This window comes from Furipterus horrens, unplaced genomic scaffold, assembly GCF_987537825.1.
Source record: "Furipterus horrens unplaced genomic scaffold, mFurHor1.1.pri manual_scaffold_5, whole genome shotgun sequence".
Taxonomy (NCBI): Eukaryota; Metazoa; Chordata; class Mammalia; order Chiroptera; family Furipteridae; genus Furipterus; species Furipterus horrens.
In genome coordinates, this window is record NW_028327175.1 from 101,049,021 (window position 1) to 101,073,404 (window position 24,384).

Genomic DNA, 24,384 nt, shown 5'->3' on the forward strand with positions numbered 1-24,384 from the left:
CTTTCCCGGGAAGAAGAGCAATGAAAACAGAGCAAAAAGGACAGAAACCTAGGAGCTGATGTGGCTGTGGGGCGGCAGGCTGGGAGACATGTGGGGCTTCCGAAGCTGCTCTCCTCCTGCCCTCTGCCCTCATCACGGGTGGGCGGCACCTGCCGCAGGCACCATGCGCAGCATCGCTCCTCAGCCAGCCAGGGGCAGTCGCAGGACTGTTGATCTAATTCCTGACAATCACCAGAGACCATGACTCTCTTCCTTCTGCAGTGTTTCAAACAACTGCAAGCCTTGATCGCAGAGACTGGAACTGCTGTTCCAGTGGCCAGAAAACAGGAAAGAACGAACTGACCAGAAGTAGTGCTCTTTATGCAGTAGCTTCTTCGAGCTTTCTCAGATAGAGAAACAAGCATCTTTTCCCAGAATCTGGCTTTCTCTCACCTGCTTCTGCACGTATTCCAATCCATGTGATCTGTGGTAAGGTCACCAAATCCCCTTAGTTTTCACGCTGGCTAAGCCAGGACACATCCTTGTTGCTCCCTTGAATCAGCAAGACCTTAGGAAGTAAATGAAAACTCTTGCCCGCAAGATATGACACATTCGATGTGAGCCGATCTGCATTGTTTCATGTGTAGACAATGGACACCAAAAGAGATACTTTATTACAACTGCCTCTTGGCACTTGGGTTTAAAAAAGCAACTGCCAGTTCCTAATGCGATTCACAGGGAATATGAGGGTCCTCTCATGGGTGAGCATTCATTTTCATCTGTTTCAAAGAGTCACAATGGGGCAATGGGGGAACTCTTCTTGGTCACTTGGTTTAACTTTCCTCTTGTTTTAGAGATGAAAAACCTGAGGCCAAGAAGGGAAGTCATTCAAAATTATCTGGCAGGTGGGTGGCCGGGCACCTGAGGGCCTGCCTCCTGTGCCCTTCTCAGTGACAGTGCTGCCCACACTTCTGCTTCTACGCTCTGCTCTCCTGACTTCTATTCAACAGGTCTGAGCCCCAACAGAGAGCCCTGGGAGAGGCATTTGAGGCTTGGCAGATGTCAGCATCCCCCAAGGAGAGGAGAGCTAGCATCCTCCTCTTACAGCTTCCAGTGCGTGTCATTGGGATCAGGTTGATGGGCCGCAGCCCCGTGGCACTCAATGCCCTGCATGTCCCCAAAGTAGGCCAGATATACAGGGAGCACATTCAGAGACCAGCCTCTGCAGTCCTTTAAAAAATTTCTTTTTCTCTCTCAGGTCCCAGGATGGAGCAACATTACCCTTGAATTTTGCATTCCCTGGAATATTCCTTCTTAACTAGGCTGCTCTCCTACTCCACTGGAAAATTCCAGACTCTGCATCCCTTCACCTGGACAATGTCAGAAGCATCAGTTTGAAAGCAAACGAATTATGGCCAAGGAAAAGAGGTGGTGAGGGCTACGCCAACGTGGGGGTCGGGGCCTGCTCATCATGCTACCCAAGGTAGAGGTTGGGGGCAGGGAGCTGGGTAAGTCTTTTCCAGTTTTAGAGGACTGTCTTTGTGGGACTGGCAAACCCGATTCTTTGTGGCTGTATTTCAAGCCAACTGAGTCAAATGAATTTCACCTTGAAGACTTTTTGAGCATTGTTATAATGTCCTTTGAGACCATATAAAAAAGGGACCCAAACCAATATTAAGTAGAAACCAGAGCTGTAAAAATGACCTTGTGCATTAGCAATGAGCATAAGACACTAAGAGAAGTGCTTGCTGGTTTTTGTACTTGACCTTATTCCTCCAAATCAGTGTCTCTCGCAAGGCCACATAACTGAGGACAGTCCCCTGAGTGACTTAGTCCAAGGAAGTAGGAAGTGAAGCTGAACAGTTCTGACATTTAAATTGTCATGGAGACAGGGTCCATGAGAGGCAGCCCAGATCCTCCTCTGTTTTGCCATCACTTTAAATAATTCAAACTGAGAACCCTAACTGCTCAATAATGCTTCTTTTCTATTTCTGAAGGATTTTTCCCCTTCTAGGGGAGTTATGAGGCGGTGGGGAAGGATGTCTATGGCAAGGCCTTTAGATTACAGACTTTTTGCCCTGAGCGGTTACTGAAGAGGCTGTGTGCAAGTTCTGATATGTGGTCATTTTGGACAGATGTTCTCTGGGGAAAGCAGCTCTGCAGTCCTCCTGGTGCTATAACCAGCATGTGCCAAAGCTCAAGCTCAGTCCATCTGCATCAGCACAGCATCATAAAAAGGGGTGCCTCCTTTTTATAGAGGGGTTCAAGACCTTCTCTATATCTCAGTGGAACAGGGTAACATGATCACTCTGGGCCTTTGGGGGAATAGTGCAGTAAAATGACCCAGTATGGTTTGCGACCTCCAGCTGGGAGGAGCAGAGCTCAGCAGCTTCCACAGGGACGCAGAGCAAGGGCACAGGAGGACAGGGGTCCTCAGCAGGCAGTCGCCATGGCCAGGTCAACCCAGCCACAGGGCTGTGCCGGGCAGTCACACCCTGACTCCTGGTCATGCCTTTATATTGTCCCAGGGAAGCTCTAGCTACTGGTGAAGATCAAGAGTCTCTTTGATTTATGGTCTGATCCTGGACTTCAGCTTAGAGAAGGCATGAGAATTAAAAATTTCTTCCTCCCAGTTCTTAGATATATCACTCTATGATTCTGTGGATGGGAGGTGGAGGGGCATTATTGTCAAAATGAGCTTGCCATCTTTCACTAGGTTCTTCTGGCTAACTACCAGAAAGGAGGTCAGCAATCTTCAACCAGTGTGCCACAAGAATTTTTAAAACATGCACTACCTGACTATCAGCCAGGGGCACTGACCTCTTTTCTGTTAGATTGTCAAATAAAAAATGATAACAGCTGACACAACAGTAGCTGTCTTATGTGAAAGAATTCAAATTATACCTATTTTTGTCAGACTGGCAAACTTTTTTTTTTTTTTTTTTTTTTTTTTTTTGGTGTGATGCAGAATTTTATAGTTTATGTGTACCATGAGGTGAAAAGGTTGAAAATTGCTGGAGTAGACCATTTATCATGTGATATCTGAGACAGGAGCAGGTATCAAGAAAGAAGACTCACAGGATACATCTTCTCTGCAAATAAACACCTAGAATCTTCTGAGACCACTGGACTTGCCAAAGACCACATGTCAACCTCAATTCACTTCAGTTCACATTCCTGGCTTGTGGAAGAGCTTCTTAACTGGCAAACAGATGCTTTTGAAGATTGAGATTTAAGATACTTTTTGCCTTTCAGATGACATTTCTGACTTGTCACCCAGATTAAGGGGTCCTTGCTCTGGGCCCTGGGAGGTGGGGAAGGGGGCGAGTGGGGAGGATACCACCTGGCTCACAGGTAGCTCCTGTTCTCCTGAGCAAATGGAAGAGTAGGTTCAAACATGAAAGAAAAAGGCAGAGAAACCATGAGATTTTTTAGGGGTAATTTCTCCCACCAGCAGGATATGGATGCAGGGAGTCAGGCTGCAATCAGGCAGAACCCAAGTGTTCTTTAAGAAAATGTTCCCTATTTTTGTGTGCCTTGGCACTCAGGGTGGAATGCAAGAGTTGCCATGGAAACATCTTTTTTTTTTTTTTTTTTACACAGATTGGTCACATGAGACCCACACACATTCTGGAAGCCACTGCTAATCATTTCCATTTCCACGCTCGGGCCTGTTTGGGGGTTCTGCCTGCTACCGGGTGACAGTTTCTTTGGGAGCCAAGGCCGTCAGGGGCTGTACCCCATGTCTCACAAGCAAAATGCCTCCTTGGTCATCACTGTGGTCTGGGGGCACCCATTCTTACACTAAGAATGAGCCAAGTTCACTTTGCTAGTCACTTAGCTGTCCCATTATAGACCCCTAGGTCTATTAGCTGGGAACACAGAGGAAGAGTTGGGGTCCCCCCTCTCCTTTCCTGCAGAGGTTATCCCCCACTGGGGCCACAAAGCATGGGGACCAGGGCCTTCTAGAGTCTTCTCCTTGAGCATCACAACCCCTGTAGAGAGGGTGCTGACAGGTGTGGGCCCTGGAGTAGCTCTGGTGTGGATAGGACTGAGGACAGGGCTGGAAGTCAGCATCTCCAGCTGCCTGACAGACCATCCAGACAAAGCAGCAAGAGCACAAGTCACTAGGACAAGCTCTTAGCTCCCAAAATCTCAGGAATGCCACCGCTCCGGGTTGTCTCCACACATTACAGGCCGTGGGTGGCACCCGTGAGGTTACTATGGAGAAGGTACACTTCTAGCCCATCAAAGAGAGTTCTGTGCCTTCTGCAGTGTCCCCTCTCCCTAGCAACCCCAACACAGATGCGCTCTCTTGGAGTTTCTCCTGGGTTGGATGGCTGACTTTCTGGTCACAGGGTCACTGGGAGAGGAAAAAATCCTCTTTGGGGAGAGGATGCTGAGGATTTTACAGAGAACAGGCTGTTGGTCCCTCTCCAGAGATCCTTTTAGTCTCCACCCCCTGCATGGTAGCCAATCTGTCTTCTAATAAAGGATAACCCTCCCATCTTCAGGGTCCCCATTCTCCAGTGGGAGGCAGAAGAAGTTGTAGAAAAGCAGCCTTTGAAGAATTACTCATTTTTAGCCTCACCTACAGTATTGCAACCCCCTCTCATGGGGCATGGCCCTTTAAGAATCATCTCTGGGGTCTCTATCCCATCTACTTAGGATCCTGCACCCCCCCAACCCCTGTCCAATATGGTCTAGTGGTTCAGGGGGTCTTTCCCACGCGAGTTCAATTGAGAGAGGGAAGGTTGTTTTGGGCAGGAGCTAATGATGAAGCTGTCTATTAGAATTCTGTGTTTGGACCTGTTCTCATTCAGGGTTCTGATGGTGGGGGCGGTGTGCGTGCTGAGTGAGGCAAGGGGAGAGAGGAGAGGCAGTGTGCAGGGTGTACTGTGGCAGGGCACGGTAGGCAAGAGGGACAGGCAGGCTGGCCCTTTCCTGGCCTGGGTGTGCGAGACCCCAGGCATTTTCACAGAGTCTCAAACTCCTGGGATCTTGCAAGCTTACGCCTGCTTCCTCCTCTGTACTATGGCTCAAACCCTAGTTTTTCTTGTGCTCATCATGAATATTCTCAGTCTCCCACAGTGGGGAAGTTCCTACAGCTACCCCCAGGCTGTTGCCTGAAGTGCTTGCAGAGGTGCATTGGAAGAAGACCCTAAACTGAGACCTTGGAGGCTCCAAGTCTGCGAAGGCAGTAGGGAGAAAGCAGAGAGGAAGGGGAGGAGTGGGGAGGGGTGCAGGAGCACACACTGCACCAGGAAGCCTACCTGGCTGCAGTGAGAGAGGAAAGGTTCTGGAGCCTCAATACTGGAAGAAAGGGGGGGAAAGCATGTAGCTTTTGGATGCACTGGGAAGAAAGAGGAGCAAGACAATTCCATTATAGAAATAAAGACCTGAGCTTGGAAAAGTACAAAGGGAAATATTCCATTGAAAGATTGAATGTTGGCTAATCAGACTATGCAAGCTTGAATTAACAGTGGTGGCTGATAGGAAATCTGGGAAAAGTCAGGAAATTACAGACTTGAAATGGTGTTGAACACAGAGTACTGGATTCTGTTTCCTTCCCCAACAGAAGTATTCTGCAGGCAGGAGTAAATGACCTGTCCTGCTGGCTATGCTTATTAACACCTTTTTGTTTTTTTCTCATGGAAATGAGTCAGTTGCAGGATCTGAATGCCTGAAGATGTTATGTAAAATACAGTAGTTTGATCTTTCCATCTTTCCACTCTGGATTGTATTTCTCTATTTATCTAGGGAAGACTAATTTACAAAGCAAACTGTAAGATGAGAAAAAGGTAAGATGCACAAGGACCTTAACCTACAGAGGTCTCTGGCAGGGAGATGTGTGCAGCTCCATCGCTGCAGATGACTGGGGTGTGGGCTGCATCATCTCCTCACTACCAGTCTCAGTCCCCTGTCCCCCAAACTACCTCTCCTACCCAAGAGAGGCAAGGACGCGTGTCGGAGGACAAGCTTATATCAGGAATAAGTGGTTAGGGAAGAATGATGTCACAGATGAAGAAGTCAAATATATACGTCTGTCTACCTGTCTATGTTAATATAGAGATTATGCTTCTTTTTTTCTTTAATGGCAGCACAGGCAGCAAAGCTGGGAGGAAGGCTCTCTGCAGATTCCAAAATGCTGGTGCGTGATGGGCTCTAGGAACAGAAAGCCAAGTACAGATGGAAACCGAGAACTCCCCAACTCTGCCAACAAGAGTCCTGTAGAAAAGGCAGTAAGAACGGAAGCATGGGAGCAGCTGCAGGCCGCTGGGTCCTGCACCCCATCCGATGGCGTTCCCCTTATGCCTGGCGGAGCTCCGCGAGGTGGAGGGAGGAAGCCAGGGCCAGAAGGAGAGCCCCTTTTCTGCAGCAACCCCAAAGTCAGTCCCTTGGGTTGCCCAAGGGGGTTTCCAGTTGCCCCGTGGGTTGAAAGGATGGGGTGCGGAGGTGACTGCGTGTTCACGCCTCTCTCTCGCTCTCTTAAACCATCGGCCTGGATGGCCATTGGAATTCCGAAATGAAAATGAAGTTTATCTTCTGAGTTCTTGCAGGTGGTTGAAGAAATCATTCGGAATTTCTGGCCTTTTATTGCATTAGGAAACAAAACCATTAAAGCATTTAAGACAGCCCTTTTGTGTCCCTGCCAAGGAGATGAAGTGGACTTGCAACATCGTTGCCCTGCAACCTTGGGGTCTTCACTGAACTGTGCCACTGCGTCCAAATCTGCTTTTGAGGAGGAACAGTCTGCCTGCAGGGCATGCGCATGCGCAGTGAGCAGGGGACCACAGCAGCAGCAGCAGCAGCAACAGCAGCAGCAGCAGCAGCGTGGTGGCGGGAAGCTGCTACTCCATGCCGCTCCGCAGGATCTGGTTAGCCGCAATCAGCATGACGCTTATGATGAAGGCCATGGCGAAGGCGCAGATGAGGCTCTTCCTGACGCAGGTCTGTCTGTTCTGTTTCTGGGAATGCACTGGGGTGGGGGAGTAGAGGGCAAGGAGACACAGAGGGAGGGGAGGGGAGTGGAGAGGGAGAGAAGAGAGAAATGATATTTGTGAGACAGGCTGCACCTCTTTCTCAACAAGCCCAGCGTCCAGTCCATAGGATGCAGACTTGTCGAATCGATGAACATTTCTGGGACTGCTCTTGGAGGAGACTGAACACCGCGTCTTCCCATAAATGGTATGAAATGGTGAGACTTCTACAACACAGACTATGACCAATGTGATATGCAGAGTGAAGTATAAACTGGCAGATATAATAATTACAGTGACTTTCTGAGTGAGGAAATATGGAATATTTTGGAGTGAGTTTCACAGAGGGCATCATCCAGGCCAGCGACTGAGGTTTCACTAGGTGATCCCGGTGCCTGCTGGTGTCTAAGAACTGGGGACCACGTGTACTGTAGACAAGACCGATGTGAAGCAGGGAGGCAAAAAACCACCTCAGACTTTCCAGAGGCAGGGTGTCCTCAGATTCTGCAGCCCCAGGGGTCTGATCTTGGGTCCTGGGGTCATGTAGTCTTCATCTTTCTTCTGGGTCAGGTCTCATACTACCATGTTTACAAGGCCTATGAGACACCATTAGTGGGTCTCAATCACAAGACATCAATTAGTGGGTTAACAATATGGAGTAGAAATGGGGAAATGGAAATAACAAGAAAGAAGTGTTGATAACATGTGTTGAGAAAGAACAAGTCTCCTTTCTAGGCATTGCTTCCCAGGCCAGATTTCTTTCTCTTTCTCCTTCTTTTTGTCTACACGTCCTCCCTTCCTGGTTCCAATCCTGCAGTGATCTGTGCACATTTTACCATTTAGTTTATGGAAGAAATGTGTGCCCTGGAGGCAGCTGCGAGGCTCCCTACACCAGAGCTTCTCATTGGTCTAGCAGCATCATCACCATCTGGGAGTTTCATATTATGAAGATTCTCAAGTCCCACTGCAGAATTACTGAATCAAAATCTCCGTATGGAGGCCAGCAATGTGTGTTTTAATAAGCTCTCCAGGTGATTAGGAAATCACTTGGCCCCACCCTTAGAGTTTTTGATTCATTTTGTCTGGGTACACCCAGAGACTGTGAGTTTGAGTTGTTGGGGGACAGGAGGTGTGTGTGTGTGTGTGTGTGTGTGTGTGTGTGTGTGTGTGTGTTAGGGACACTGGGATGGGGGATATTGGGGAAGATGCAAAATTCAGTTGTTAAGAAACCCAGTATCAGCACAGAAGAACACTTCTGAGCTACATTCCATTTTAAAAAGGGGCACTTCTGCTAGACATGCCTTTAAAGAGCCTTAAACAAATACTTAGTTTCAAGTACCTGTCCCCCTTGACATGCAGTTGTTCCTCCAGATCCCAGAAATGCAAGGGAAGCAGTAGGAGTCAGGTGATGGCAAACAGGTTCCCTGAGATAAGGGATCTCAGGGGCTTGTCAAGGGACCTCTAAAAATTACATCAATCAGGGAGTTTCTCCAGCAAGCCCCACTTCACAGCGACCCAGTGCCTGGGTGGAACTCTCGGCTTCCTCACCAAAACTTGTTGGTTATTTCTGCCATAGTGTCTTAGGTCTTGTATTGTTATTTTTAATTCCACTAGGCTTCTGCTTCCCTTAGGTGACTGAAAGTATTTTTGGTTCAGTTCTTTATTTGCTGATCATGTCTGGGTTTTGGAATCTTATAGGTTCTTAGCAGAAGGAAGAAAATTCTCTTCTGCAGAGATGTGCCTCCCCCAGGGTGGGCAAATGTGCAAAGATGCCAGCCAGCTCTCAGGAAGGGAAAAGGAGGTGGCGTTTGAGAGGGGAGGGCAGAAACAGAAATCAAATGTGGATATGGAAGTAGTGTATCTAACACTTTCTGAGGACTGGCTAATTTATTCTGAGCAGCTCCTCAGCATAAAAATGCTTCTGAAGGCAGTCATCTGCCTTTCCATCCTGAGGCTGGCAAGGGCTTAAGGAAATGAGCAGTTGTGTGATTGAGCCAGGGAGAAAGTTTTGCTGAAGCCCCTCTCTGTGAAGGTCACTCAGAAAACAACGTTACAGGACTATCTCTCAGGACAGAGGCTGTGCCTTTGATCTAAGAATCCTGAAGTAGTAGGAGGGCAGAGATGAGGAAGGAGGAGAGGCCAGGAGACCTAATAGCTTGTACACGAGGCCATGCAAATCTGAACTCAGACCAACATCCTGTAAAAAAAGAGTGGAGCTTCCAGCTCATTTCTCTGTAGCTCTGAAACAGACAGTCATTTATTCATAATTCAGACTCTGTACCTTGAGCAGAAACCTTTTATATCCAGTTCTGCTGTCACCATAGGTTTTAAGGCAAAGTGAAAAAGTGAGGACTTCAGTGCCAGACCCGAATGTGAACTGTGATTATCTCACATCCTAGCTGTGTGACTCGGGACAAGCTTATTTCCCTGGGCCTCATTTTCCTCATCTATAAAATGGGGGTAATAAGACCTACCTTGCTGTGAAGATTAAGGTTATATGAAGGTACTGCAATATTGTTTGAACTGAATGAATGTGAATTCCCTTTTGTAAACCTTTAAAAACTCCCCGTTATGCACTGAGGACCCCCTGTCCCCTGCCATGAGAGCTAGGTACATGCTTTATATATATCTTTGCACAACTGTAGTGTGGCAGTCCTTTGTGAGCTGGGTGTGGAATCCTCATTTGATAGGTGAAGGACCTGAAGCTCCAAGAAGTGGAGTCCAAGGTCATTTGACAAATGGTGGAGGTGGGATTTGAGCACAGGTGAAATTTAATATCCAGGTTCAAAATTTCTGCATAAACTCTCTCTTCTGAATCTTTTACTTGACAGGACAAAGTTCACCAATAGAAAGGTGGAAAAAAAATGCACTTAGAGCACTTGGTGTGATTGGCAGAGTTTCATCTGGCACTAATTAATGTGTTTGTTGATAATAATTTAAGGCCTGTCTTTGGCTATCACATATTTGCATGGCACTATATTTTTGTATATTTATTTATTCTTGGTGTCTATGCTCTGTTTCCCTAACAAGACCATAGGTCAGACTAAGATGAACTCTGAGTTGTGATCTGGTTTCTTCTCCTAACTGCCACTCAGGAGCAGCTGTGGGCGAGTGACTGAACTTAGCTGAGTCCCAGTTTCTCTACCTGTAAAGGAGCTAATGGTAACTGTTCTTATCTCAAGAATTCTTTCGAAGATCAATGAGCTAATAAAAAATAAAAATAAAAAAAAAAGCAAAAGCTATGTCCAACCTTGAATTACTAGAGAAAATGCCAAATTTCCTGCTTGTATCCCTGGAGGGCAGGAGGAAAGGCCTGCTTCTGTTCCTCTTGTTTCCTGCAGCCTCCAACACAGCACTGAGGATACAGCAGGCAATTCCAAACCTCTGCTTTGGTCCCTTCCCTCATTAATTCATTCCAAACTGCACCAGACTCACCTTCCTAAAGCAGTGCTTAGTATGCACAGCACCCCTGCAACATGCCTGCAAAGCCTCGCCCCCCCCCCCCCAGCCTTGCTGGGAAGAACATGTTCCATTCTTTCCAGCTCCTCCGCTCAGTGGGTAAGACCACAGATCACCTCCTGTCCTTTTCCCACCTCTGCCCCAAGACCACCGTCCCTCCCTCCCCCTGCAACCTCTGTCTCGGCCAAGCAGGTCTTGTGGCCATTCTTTCCACAAGACTCTGTGGCACTATCACACCATTCTCTCTGCTAGGGGGCAGCCCTCACCTTCTCTCTCATTGCTCCTGGGCCCAACCCAAACTTCACTTTCCCAGGAGCCTTCTCCCGAACATCCTGCTCCCAAAGGGCCTGATCTTTTAATTTTTAAATTGGGCTACCTATTAATAGTTATTTTTTCTTGAATTGAGATAGAATTCACCTACCATAAAATTTGCCTCTTTTGAGTGTATCATTCAGTAGCATTTAGTACATTCACAAGGTTTTAAAACCATCACCACTACCTAATTGCAGAACATCTTCATCACCCCCAAAACAAACCCCATACGCATTAGAAGTCATTCCTCATTCCCCCTTCTCTCCAGCTACTGGCAATCACTATTCTGCCTCCATAGATTTGCTTATTCTTGGCATTGCATATAAATGGAACCATATAATATGTAGCCTTTTGTGTCTGGCTTCTTTCACTTAGCATAATCTTTCCGAGGTTCATCCATATTGTAGCACACATCAGTCAGTACTCATTCCTTTTTATGGCTGAATGATATTCCTCTAAATGGATATACCACATTTGTTTATGCATTCACCAGTTGATGCATATTGGGGTGGTGTCTAGTTTTTGACTATTATGAATAATGCTACTATGAACATTTGTGTACAATTCTTTTGTGGACATATTTTAAGTTCTCTTGCATATACTAATCTGTGCTTCAAATTGCTGGGTCACATGGTAAACTCTATGTTTAACTTTTTGAGGAAACTGTTCCTTTCTGGAACTTATGAACACTCGTCGTCGTCGGCAGCCGTCCATCTCGAGAGACGATGGCGTAGCTTCTTGAGAGTCTATCTGCACCGCCGAGAATGGCTGTGCAGTCCGACTCGGGAGTGACAATCCCTGCCACACTTGTTACAGGTGAAGGCAGATGGCCGTTGTTGCTGCTGTTGACGCTGCTTCCGCCTCGATCTTTTCTGGACCGCCTCCTCGTTGCGCGCAGCCTCCGCGCGTGACGTACCTTGCCTGACCGCGAGCCTCCAGGCTAGGCGGTCGTCTGCTTGAACTTCCCATGTGTTGAGATTGATGGAGCATTGTGTCATGTCCTTTTTGCAGATGTCTTTGAACCGCAGTTTTGGGCGCCCTGTCATCCTCTTGCCTTCTGCTAGCTCGCCGTAGAGGAGGTCTTTGGGGATACGGCCTGCATCCATTCTTTTGACATGGCCGAGCCACCTGAGGCGTCTCTCGCTAAGAACTGCATGCAAACTGCTCATATTGGCTCGCTTCAGCACCTCGGTGTTGGGGACCTTATCCTGCCAGGCGACATGCAGGACGCGTCGCAGGCACCTCATGTGGAAGCTGTTGAGTTTCCTTTCGTGCCTTGCGTAGGTGGTCCACGTCTCGCTGCCATAGAGGAGAGTGCTGAGTACGCAGGCTTGGTAGATGCGCAGTCCGGTTTTCTCAGTGAGGCTGGAATTGTTCCACGCTCGCCGGTTCAGTCTGGCCATAACTGTGGCTGCCCTGGCGATTCTCCGGTTGACCTCCAAGTCGACTGACAGAGAGCTCGAGATGGTGGACCCGAGGTAAGTGAAGTCGTTGACAACCTCCAGGGTGTACCCGTCGATGGTGATGCATGGGGGAGTCCCCGTGCCTTGAGCCATAACATTCGTCTTCGTCAGGCTGATGGCTAGTCCGAACTCCTTGCATGCGTGGGAAAGGCAAGTGACTAGCTGCTGGAGTCCCTCTTCGGAGTGTGATGTCAAAGCTGCGTCGTCAGCGAAGAGCATCTCACGGATGAGCACCTCTTTGACTTTGGTCTTGGCTCGTAGACGGGCCAGGTTGTAGAGCTTGCCATCGGATCTGGTGTGAATGAAGACACCCTTGCTGCAGTCCTTAAAGGCGTATTGGAGGAGCATGGAGAAGAAGATTCCGAACAGCGTAGGCGCGAGGACGCAGCCCTGCTTTACTCCGCTGCTGACTGGGAAGGCCTCAGAGGTTGCGCCGTTGTAGGACACCGTGCTGTGCATGTTGTCGTGAAAGGACATGACCACAGCAAGCAGATGTGGTGGACAGCCAATCTTCCGTAGCAAGCTGAAGAGTCCGCTTCGACTGACCAGATCAAACGCCTTCGTGAGGTCAATAAAGGCGAGGTAGAGTGGTTTATGCTGCTCGTGACACTTCTCCTGCAGCTGGCGTAGGGAGAAGATCATGTCCACTGTTGATCGGCCAGCTCTGAAGCCACACTGGGACTCTGGGTAGACACGGGAAGCAAGGGTCTGCAGGCGGGCAAGAGCGACCCGGGCGAATACTTTGCCGACGACGCTGAGGAGAGAGATGCCCCGGTAGTTGTTGCAGTCGCTGCGGTCTCCTTTGTTCTTGTACATGGTGATAATGTTGGCGTCTCTCATATCCTGGGGGATGTAACCCTCCTTCCAGCAGAGACAGAGTAGATGGTGGAGCGGCTGTAGCAGGACTGGTTTCCCGCTCTTTAGGATTTCTGGAGGGATTCCGTCGCTTCCTGGTGCTTTCCCGCAAGCAAGGCGGTCGATGGCTTTGCCGAGCTCTGCCGCAGTAGGTGGGGTGTCTAGCTCCTCCATGACTGGTAGGTCTGGGATGGCTTTAAGAGCAGTGTCTGTTACGGTGTTCTTCGTTGCGTACAGCTCGAGGTAGTGCTCGGTCCACCGCCGCATTTGCTGTTCCTGGTCAGTGATGACCTCACCTGTCTTGGACTTAAGGGGGGCGATCTTGGAGGGGATTGGGCCTGTTGCCTTCTTGATACCCTCATACATTCCTCGTGCGTTGCCTATATCGGCGGCTTCCTGAATGCTTCTGCACAGGTTTAGCCAATAGGTGTTGGCACATTTTTATGAACACTAAAAATGGTAATACTACTGGTGATCTCTTCTATGTCTCCCTTCCCAGAAGGTCTTGAGCTCTCTTTCTAGCATAGTAGTTGATACAGAAGGAGCCCAGAAAGCACATGGGGATGAAATGTGAGTTGGGAGAGGTGGATACAGGAGGACAGAGAAGTGGGGTTTCCTGTTTTCTTGAAAGCCTGTTAGCCAGCCCCAAACACTGACAGCTTCCTGGCTGCCGTGGCAGGGCCTGAGTGTTTGAGCACCAGGACAGTCTGCTCCTTCCCCTTGTCCAAGGGTTCTTGGATTTTCTCCTGGAGACAGGATTCGACACGGATTTTGCCAATGACCAGCTGGGTGACCTTGGATATAATGGGTTCTTAATCCCTCTGGCTTCAGTATGGATATTTGGAAACAGGGCTGCATGTCTTCAGAGGCACTGACTCCCAAACGAAGCAAATCAGAATCATTATAATTTTGATTAATGGTCCCAACATAGACCTACGTAAGTGATATTTCTGGCAGGGAAGTTGGGGCTCAGGAAGGTTAAAACAATACAGAAACCAGCTCAGGTGATTCTCATAATAAGCCAGAGCTACCAGGTCTGGGAGCTATTATTGCTCTGTGATCCTTCCAGGTCTAACACTTTCCAATTCTATGAAACTGGATATTTCCATGGTCTAAAATGGAACTAATTAAGAGCTTTTGAAAGAAATTTTTCTATATATCAGTGATATCAGAAATACCTAGGCACTCATGTAAGATATGAAGGTGGAGGTGGAGGATGCAGTCTTTGAGGGAAGAGGAATGAGGGTGGTGTGTTCTATGATGCTTTTGTTAAGAGAAAGACAGTCCAACTCTATCAGGGGATAGGAGCTGGTCCCTTTTCCACTACAAAAGCATATTAGGTTTCTAGTGTCTGGCTTTGAGGGTCCTACTATGGACTCTTGGTGTAGAGGCCAGGCGTTGTTGTGGTCTTTCCAGAAGTCCTTCCCTTCTGTTAACAAAATTCATCCTTTTTAAAAAATCCTCACCCAAGGGTATGTTTATTGATTTGTAGAGAGAGAGAGAGAGACAGAGAGACAGAGAAACTTCAATGTGAGAGAGAAACATCGATCAGTTGCTTCTAGTATGCACCCCATTTTGGTGTATGGGATGATGCTCCAACCAACTGAGCAACTTGGCCAAGGTAACAAAATTCATCTTTTTGTTTGGGGATCTGTACCTCTCCACCTAGTGGGATTCTCAGTCTAGGACTTCACGTTTTTCAATGTACTAAACCAGACTAGCCAGGTAGAATACCCAAGCTCTTGGCCAAACAGGTTTGATCAGAGCTCCTTCTTGGAATAGAGATGAACCTTGAGAGAGAGAATCCTATCACTTCAGGGAGAGAAAGCCTACGCAAGAATGAAGCCCAGAGAGAGGAAGGAAGGACACAGAGAAGGAGAGTAAAAGAGAGAGCGCAATATGGGAGTGGGGAGAGAATGTTGCTTCAGCATTTTGGGTCCCGGTCAGCCAAAGTTCATCCATTTAACTCCTATTATTTGAGTCAGTGCTTTTTAGTTTAAGGGGGTCTGGATTGAGTTTCTGTAACTTGAAACCCAAAGAATGTTGACCAATACTCTTGGTAATGCTAGTGTTAGCAAGGACTTAACTTTAGGAATGAATGTATCAAGAGGATGGTTCAAACCCTGTAACTCCACAATGTCTCTGGATAAAAAAAATAATAATCAAAGGAGAACTGGGACTAAGGACTGGCTAGGTTTTGTTTGTTTGTATGTTTAGAGTGATATTAATGTGTTAAGCTTTGTGCTAAATATTCTCATGTGTTACCTCATTTAATTGCTGTAACAACCACAGGTCATTATATGGTTCCAATTTTGCAGATGAAGAAAATTAGGCTTTTAATATTTATTTTGTGACCTTACTCAAGTGACCTAATATGTGCTCTGGCAGAATTTTAAGCCAACCCTGTCCAGAGCTGGAATTAATAATCATCATGCAGATTTATCAAAAAACAGTTCTTTAGGTCTCTGTCTTGTGTCTCAGAGTCTCTTCATTCCTCACTCATGACTCCAAAAAACTTTCTTATAGGTTTGCTGTGAAGGATCCCCAAGTAGAAGAAAAATCCTTTTTGGTCTGAAGCCCCAAATTTCTTTGAAAACTGCTTCCTGTCTCACTGCCTGCCATGGACCTCACCCACACCTTAACCTCCTTCATCTACCCAAGGAGAATGGGTTTTATTTCAGGAAAGTCATAGCATGAGGAGAACTGGGAGCAGATGGTGCAGATGACATATCATGCCCTTTTCATTTGGATGGGCATGAAATGCCCAATGTGCATGACCAGGTGACGAGCCAGGTCTCCCCATCCAGGTGTATGTTTGACATCCACACAGGAATGTTGCAACTTCAGCAAGATGGCTAAGCTGGAGACCTTGGATGTGACCGCAAATTTTTTCTGACCTTCTGCTGAGCCTAGAAAAATTTGAATCTAGATATAACTGTTGTCTAATTTTTGCATTGGACAGATAAGGAGAATAAGTCTCAGAGAGTTTTAAAATAAGTTAGCCACTGTCACACAGCTAGTCTACACAGGACAGGGAACAACACCCACACGTCTACACCAGGATCCACTGGGGCTGCCTGGCCTGCATCACCTCCCTTCCCATCATTCCTCTTGTCCCTCATCCAGAGGTGCTGAATGGTACAGAGCAGCTCTGCTGTGTCTTTCACAGAAACTACTTATTCCCCAAGTGATGATCTCTGCTTCCCTCTCCTGTGCATGTTATCAGAATGTCTAGAAAAATATGACAGCTGGTGTTCCATTTAGGGACAACACTTGGGGTAGGTGTCTTGAAAGGGCTCACACACAGATCTTACACTTCTACTCAACTTCCAAATATAATATGATTCCATTGGTGATGAAATGGAAAATGAGAAAGGATGATGAAATTTCATTCTGTAAGGAGGCTTTGTAATGCTTACACCCAAGCAAATGGCCCTGACAAATGAAGAGGCCAGGGCAGGACTTTGTTAGGTAGACCTGGGTTGAAATCCTGACTTGCTGGTTGACTTTGGACAAATTACTCCACTTTGCCGAGACTCAGCTTCCTCATCTGTACCACAGGGGCCACAGAACTTATCTCTCAGACTGTGCTGATAGGCCAATGAAATGTGTTAACAAATGACCTTGGCAGGCATGCTGAACAGTTTTCTTCTATCCCTTTCTTCCTGGACTGTATCAATAGGAATAAGCAGTCCACATTGGAAGCAAGCACTACCAGACTTAATATATAGTTTGTCATAAGAACCCTTAGTAAGGATTCAGTGATGGGCAAATAGATAATTCAATCACATGACCACTCAAGTCCACATATGTCAGTAACTGGAACCAAATAATAAAAAACAAATCTGTCTCTCAATGTCACTGAGTGTATGTTCTCCAAAAACAAAATGTCTGCTTATGATAAGTAGTTGGACTGAAGCAATACATCTTGAAATTCTCTTATGTAGCATGGATGGTGAATGGGCTTCATGGGTAGTCACATAACGTTGTATCTAACCCATTTTGGTGGATATGGACCTATTTGCTTTTCCAAATAATTATAACACAAAGGTCACGAACTAACACCTAAGTACACTGAGCATAAGTTATCTTAATAAGGGAATTCAAAAAAGATCTGAGGGATTGGGATTGCTTGAAAGTCCTACTTCTAGCCAAATATTTCCATCGGACTATTCTCATATTGACTAGTAATTGTGGGTGGCAGAGAGCCCCTGAATTCAGTGGGGTCAAGTGACCTCATGCCCAAAGCACCCGGCACAGTGGGTGGCAACTGCTCAAGGGCCTGACTCAGTGTGAACGGCCTCCCTTCCAGAAGCCGGGTGCGAAAACAGGAGAGGTCCACTTAGAGGCCTTGAGTTAGATAGACTCTTCTAGTCTCCTTCTTGCCTTCATACAGGTTTCTGTAGATGACTCCTTTTGGGGCTCCAGGAAAATGGGTTCTATATGTGATGGAAGCCCCCAGTTCAGGGTTTCCTAAAGAAGTTAGGAGAGCTTTGCTTAAGGGTAGCTTAGAATTTCATCCCATTTCCTCTCATCCATTCCTCCGGAGAAGATGGAACACCTGCTGCTTCTTAATGATAACCAAGTCCTACCTACCATAAGGATAAGGCAGTAGGGATGTGTGAGGGGCTGCATGTGTGTGTATTTATTGTTTATGTTGATCTAAAAATCAAACAAATGAAGAAAACAAAGTCAAACCAAGATAAAAACTAAAAGGAGGACCAAAACCCCCAATCCTCTCCCATCGATGGTTCCATACCCCATGGGCTCCTGGCCTATTTCTCTGTTCTCTCTTCTTCCATTTATGTGGAAGGAATAATCGACATCTCCTGACTTAATGGACAGAATCTGAACGCCTTTGTAGAAGTATGAGACACAAGATTTATAAAAGTGAAAAGTATAATCACTGACATAAAAGGATGCTGATCGCATTTGGAAGTCTCCCTGTGAATTTCTAACTGACTCTGTGGTACACAGGTTGCCCACAGAGACATTTTTAAACATTTTCCATACTCAATTTTGACTCCAGCTTTGATGACCTCAAAGCCATCTGATGTGGGTTTTATTTAAATTCCAGATCTGGCCCTGGCCAGGGGTTCAGTCGCAGTGTCATCCTCGACACCAAAATGTTGTGGGGTTCGATCCCTGGTCAGAGCTGTATGGGAGGCAACTGATTGATGTTTCTCTCTCACATCCCTACCTTCCCTCTCTCCCTCCTTCCCTCCCTCCCTCCCTCCCTTCCTCTCCAAAATCAATAAACACATCCTCAGGTGAGGATTAAGAATAAATAAATAAATAAATAAATAAATAAATAAATAAATAAATAATTTCAACTCTACCATAAAAAGCTTGTTTCATGGACCATTTATTTCCTTCCTTGCTCACCTTTTTAAGGCAAAGACCTCCTGCACCTTTAGGTATTTTTCCATCACTGATTCCTTCTTCTGACACCAAATAGGGCAGCATTTCCAATGCTGGTGGGTTATTGGCTCTGTAAGTGAGCTAATCAGCACTTACGGACTTGCAGCACCAAAACTCCAAAGAGAGCAGGAGGAGGAAAGGGCTTCCTGGGTGGGGAGTAGCAAGAGCAGAGGAGGCCTGATTGGAGCTCTGGAGTGAGGGGGAAATACACTGCTGCTTCCTTCCCTCTCATTGGTCAATGTGGGTTATGCAGAAGATTAGATTTGGGGAGAAAAGCATGCCATCACTCCAAAGAAGAAACCACCTTTTATCTTCATATTTAGATGCTGGATTTACCAAGAGGTGGCATGGTGGAAGCTGATAGGTGGGTGAGGGATTGGAGATGCTAACATGGGCATGGCTGAAGCGGCTGGACAGGGCATAGTGCCTGGGCAGGGCAAGAAGGGACTGCAAGCGGTTGACAGCTTGGGGGCAGTGAGGGCCCAAAGGGCTGGGAGGAGGGCAAGGAGATTTAGGAGACATGAGCCACGCAACTGTGCCATCAGATTGTGGTAGGTGCAGGGAGAAGTTCAAAATGCCAACAGGTCCCTGTTTGTGGGCAGCAGGCATGCAAACAAGATGGAAAGGAGGTGGTCAAGGTCAGCCACATGGTCTTAAATGCACTTGTTCAGTCCCTGTACATCAGCTCTTCCTAGACACCTTTGCCCAAAACACCATCAGGGAGGCCCTTTCCTAAACATGGAGAGAAGGGCATTAAATATATGCACCTGTGAATTGGGCCATACCCGAGATTGGAAAAATCTTAAACCTGAATACAAACCAACAAGCTTACCTTTAGGGCCAAATAGGGCTGACAAGATGTTTTTAAAAAAACAACAAAAAACAACTCCCTGACATGAGAACATCCAAAAGCAATTATGTAATCAGGGTTGCAGAGGTCATTCCAAAAAGCAGTGTGCTAATTACAAAAATAATGTTTCTTTTATTAAATGAGATCATGAATTTTAAAGCATTTAGTACAGCACCTGGCACTTATCATTTACCAACCCCAGATAATAGCTATTGCCGATGTTATATGTATGAATAATTAAAGCAGACCCAGTAAGACTTCTATTTGGATGTCTTTTTGTCAGTCATTTATTTCGTTAATATATGAGTTTTTGAGTCATATTAGACATGGCTTAAAATTCAGATTACTTCCCAGTGCAGTCTGACCTTTCTCAAATTACTAAGACTTGTGACATTTCTCTGAACAAAACAGTGATCCACAAACAAAGGCTCTGTGGAAAATGAGGTGCCCAGAAATACTCTTTCCTCCTATCTCAAAAGTGGGGGCTGACCATGAGGAGCTAGAGCCCCAGATGCTTCCACTGTCGAAACACAAGTCTGTCAGCTAGGAAAGCATGACACAGGAGTCCAGGCCCGCTGTTTCCCCAAGTTTTAGTTAGTCCCTGCCCTTGCACCTCTATTCACCCTCTCAGTCCCCTTGCCTATGGGGCCAGAAATGGCATTGGCTGGGACCATGTTGTCCTGTGGGGTCTGTGTGGCTCCGACTCCAAATATGGTCACAGATGCTATGGCTCAGGTCACAGGAAAGGAGACCAAGGCAGCTTCTGGACCATAGCTGCTTCTGTTCACTGTGTGCACCACTTGTGAAAGTTTTAAATGTGGACGCCTTTCCACGGGGCCATCGCTCTCAAGTCTACCCTGGTCCCTACAACTTCCTTTTTTCCTGGTTTGAATTGGTTTAGTTTGCCACCTCCTGCTACCTGTCGTCATGGCCTTTAATCCTGCACACAGACATAGCAGCGCAGCCCAGACAGGGCTGATGGGAGCCCAGACCTGAGGAAATTGCTGTGGCCCCCTGGACTAGCTCAGCTCCGAGGAGTCTTGCCATGGCCCAGCTGGCAATACTGTGGCAGTTCCAAGACAAGGGCACCACGTGTCATTCTGGTGTCCAGGTGACAGCTTACCATCTGTATATATTGACTTGTGTTTATTGACCATATATATAGCTTACCATCTGTATATGTTAACTTCTGACTATGTTTCGGAAAAAAAAAAGAAGAGAAAAAAATAGTTTGCCCTCTTAAAGAAACCTCAGCATCGAGTAAGTCAAATATTGCTTTGTAGTCTGCTGTGCCACTTTAATGTAAGTTTAAACATTCTATACATCAGAGCTGTTGAAACAGCTCTGATTTTTCAATGTTGGAAAGAGGGGTTAGACCATTTAGCTTCCCTGGAACTCTCTACTGATTAGGGGGTAAGGTAAGCTGTTTTTTTGTGTTTTTCTTGGTTTCTTTCATGAGTCCCCCCAAAGTGGCCTCTCAAGGGTCTCTTTATTGGCCCCAGGAGAATCCTGTTTCTTCTGTAACTACGTCATCAAGTTCATAAAAGTCTTTTCACGAACAGGGTTCTTTTTGGCCAGTGCATTCAGGAAGCATAGCATAGAGACAACCCATCCCTAAAAATCCTGTGTAGTAGTTGTAATTATCTTGATGTTCCTAGATGAGGAAACACACTCAGAGAAGGTACACCCCTTGCCCAAGCCACACAATTAGCCACTGGCCCCGATCCTGGTTTACCAACAGTCCAGACAGGCTCTTTCTGCCACCCCAGGCAGCCTCCACTCGTCGGCAGCCGTCCGTCTCGAGAGACGATGGTGTAGCTTCTTAAGAGTCTATCTGCACCGCCGAGAATGGCTGTGCAGTCCGACTCGGGAGTGACACGGTATCTGTCTCCTCCCGTGTTGAATCGACATCTTGCGATGACGCTGGAGGGTCCTCTCCAGTGAAGCTGAAGCTACAGAGCCTCCACTAAATAAAGGCAAACACCACAAAGCCACACATCTAGTCACTGGAGGAAGGACAGGATCAACGGAAGTTTTCCAGAAATGTAGATTGGGGAAAATATAGAGAAAACAAAAGAGAGAAACCAAATGCATCTTTGCCAAAAGGATCTTTTAACCTCAGCCAGGAATTCTAGGCTTCAGTACAAGTCCATTGTAAACAGAGAATTGCATACAGAGAATGTGAAGGTGTTGGCCTGTCCCACACCAGGAAGAAAGCTAAAATAGGGGTACCTACCGCCTTCAAACTCTGTCTGGCAGTTCCCCGAGGTATCATTCAGGCTCTCCTCCTCATTGATGATGATGTTCTCAATGTCCTTCATTGTTAAGTGGTCCCGGAAGGCATGATAGAGGATGTGCTTCAATTCTTCCAGAGTTATCCTTTGCATGTCAAACTGTGGAGATAGAGAGGAGTGAGAGGGTCTTGGGCACATGGGGGTCAGAACTCTGCTTGGGTCATGACCTGCAAGCCCTAAAGCCTTCAAGCTCCTTTATGGAAACTTGCCCCAGCTTTTCAGAACACCACATGAGCAGTTTTCCATCATGTTCTGCTCTGAGCATACTTGTGAACTTGGAATAACTTATTGGGAATACAGTGAGCACAACATATCCCCTCCACTAAGAGTCTCGAAGGGAAAAAATGCCACTTGCCAGTTTGGTTTCCTCCTTATGCAGCCATCTGCTGTCGCCCCTCATATACTTGGGAGTGGTGTCACACTTCAGACAATGCATATATCTCTAAAATTTTTATGATTTCCCAAGAAGCCCCCAATTCCTATCTTGGTTTAAGTATGTATCTCATTCTAACGAGAGAAAATGCAAGCTCAAAGCCATTGTTTATGAGGCGGAGCAGCTGCAGGGGAGGGGGAGCATTCCAGTTACGTTCTTCCCCTCCCAGGGACAGCATTGTGCTTCCCCACGGCATTTATTTCTATCAGGCTAAGTCGTGTCACTTTCTTAGCCAATGACATGTGAGTAGTAGCCACACATGCCACCTCTCGTCGAAAGCTTCAGGAGCCATTGTGTTATTCTATCATTCATCCTTTTCCCTCTGCCATGAGAACAGCATGCCCTACAGAGGGGCTGTTCTTTCTGTCTGGGTTCCTGAATGAAGATAAATCGGAAAATTCCTGCAGATATCCCATACTAGAAAAATCATATTATTAGCCATAGTGACTTTGGACTTCTTTACCACCATAGCATAATGCGCTTTAAGTCAACAATACAGAAATTAGTACACAGAAATGGCAGGCTACCATTATACAAATTCTAAAATATAATGTACGGCTTCCAGGGCCAGGCAGTCGTAGATAAGAAAACTGTTATTGGAGGTTAGGAAGCTAATAAGCCTTTGTATGCAGTAGCAAAACGTTTGGTAAAATTGTTGCTTATGATAACTTGTAGGACAGATATGCATTGAATGACTTTGTGGTTTTAGAGGAAAAGTCTGGGGAACAGCAGCTGTGGTTGCAAATGATTGCATTTGACAGGGTGTTGCAAGAAAGAGATGAGCTCAGAAAAGAACTGATTGGTTCACAAGCCAGAAATAGAGACAACTTGAAAATTCCTGGATTTGCAGGAAAGAAAGTAGGTGTTTCTCAACTCCAGCAAGGAAGAGATTAAAATGAGAAATGCTTTAAATAATAATACAATCCTATTAAAACAAATCAGCCCTGACCATTGCGGCTCAGTTGGTTGGGTGTCATCCCACAAAGTGAAAGGTCCGCGGGTTTGATTCCCAGTTGGGCCACATGCCTGGGTTGCGGGTTCAGTCCCCGGTTAGGGCACATACAAGAGGTGACCGATCAATGTTTCTCTCCCTCTCTTTCTTCCTCTCTTCCCCTCTCGCTACAAATAAATAAATAATATCTTTTTAAAAAAATCAAAGTGTCCTTTGTAATAACCTCTGAATGTGTTAGGTGACTCTCTCAGGAACCTGGCTATGAAGTTTAGAGAGAGATGTGTCTCAAAAATAATTGTGGATGTGGCTATTAGCATTAAACCAATTGGAATCAAATAGATAAAAAGATGGCAAAGTTTTTGAGAGAGCTGTACTGTCCAAGAACCAGCAGCCTGGGATTAAACGACTCTATGATCTTTGGGTTCCCAGTCTCCTATGGGCTTAAGCCACTATGAGGAGAAGTTGCACAGACCCCGAGAAGGACATATTTTCCAACACCCTCATTAGATGGGTAGATGGAAGTGGAAAAGCCTGGATCCCCCAAATGGTGAAGCTGGGAATTATGCTTGAAATCATGTGATGAAATTAAGAACAATTTCTAGGATGTAGAACTAGGGTTTGATTAAAGAACATGCTTCACCCTGAAATCTGTCCAATAGGATTTCAGAATGCTCTGAGTCTTAGACTACTGTGTATCTCCATTTTTTTTTAATGTGTCTCCACAAGAAGCCACACCCAGGTTTACTGTATCTCAGGAGATTCTAGATCTCGAGTCTTATGTTGTAATTGGATGGGACTTTTAGAGTGTTTCCCTTGGGGAAGGGATGAGTATATTTTGTGGCTGAAGGGAAGGAAATAAATACTTATGAGCATGAGTGTGGTCTGTAACAGGTTATATTATTTTCAATTATTTGGTACCCCTCCCTGTGAGAGAATTACTGTATATCTTTCTAATCATTGACATTAGGCTTTGGCCAATAAAACGATGAAAGTCTCAAAAGCCATTGTGTATTCTGCCATTTCTCTTTCTTTGTTTTTTCTGCCACAAAGACATGTCCACCAAATAGGGGATTCTCCTTCCTCCCAGGTCCTGGAATGAATACAATGAAGAGATAACCCATTAAAGGCATGTAAGTTGAGTGAGATATAAACCTTTGTTTTTTGCCACTAAGATTTTGGGATATCTGCAGTATAACTTAGCCAAGAATGAATACAGAAATTAATGTTTTAAGTTAGTCTGGATTATGATAAAAGAAAGTGTTAGACAGTTTTTTCCCTGCTTTATTTATAAAGCAATTTCTATCTTGCTTTAAGTATTCCCCTTGTTCTAACAAGTTAAATTAGGTTACTGAAACTTGCTGGACATCCAAATGACTCAAGTTCAAA

The 24,384-nt window shown here is 46.1% G+C and overlaps 1 protein-coding gene across 3 annotated transcripts in view; it reads right to left on the reverse strand.

The window, feature by feature from the left end:
• Nucleotides 1–5,819: 5,819 nt before the first annotated feature.
• Nucleotides 5,820–24,384, reverse strand: part of CALN1 (calneuron 1) — a 508,279-nt gene continuing 489,714 nt past the window's right edge. For all 3 annotated transcript variants that reach the window (XM_090279122.1, XM_090279123.1, XM_090279125.1), the window contains 2 exons: nt 21,556–21,712; nt 5,820–6,958 (listed from right to left, as the gene is read on the reverse strand). In XM_090279122.1, the coding sequence (XP_090135248.1) occupies nt 6,831–6,958; nt 21,556–21,712 (285 nt within the window). In that variant the 3' untranslated portion in view covers nt 5,820–6,830. The remainder of the gene's footprint in view (nt 6,959–21,555; nt 21,713–24,384) is intronic.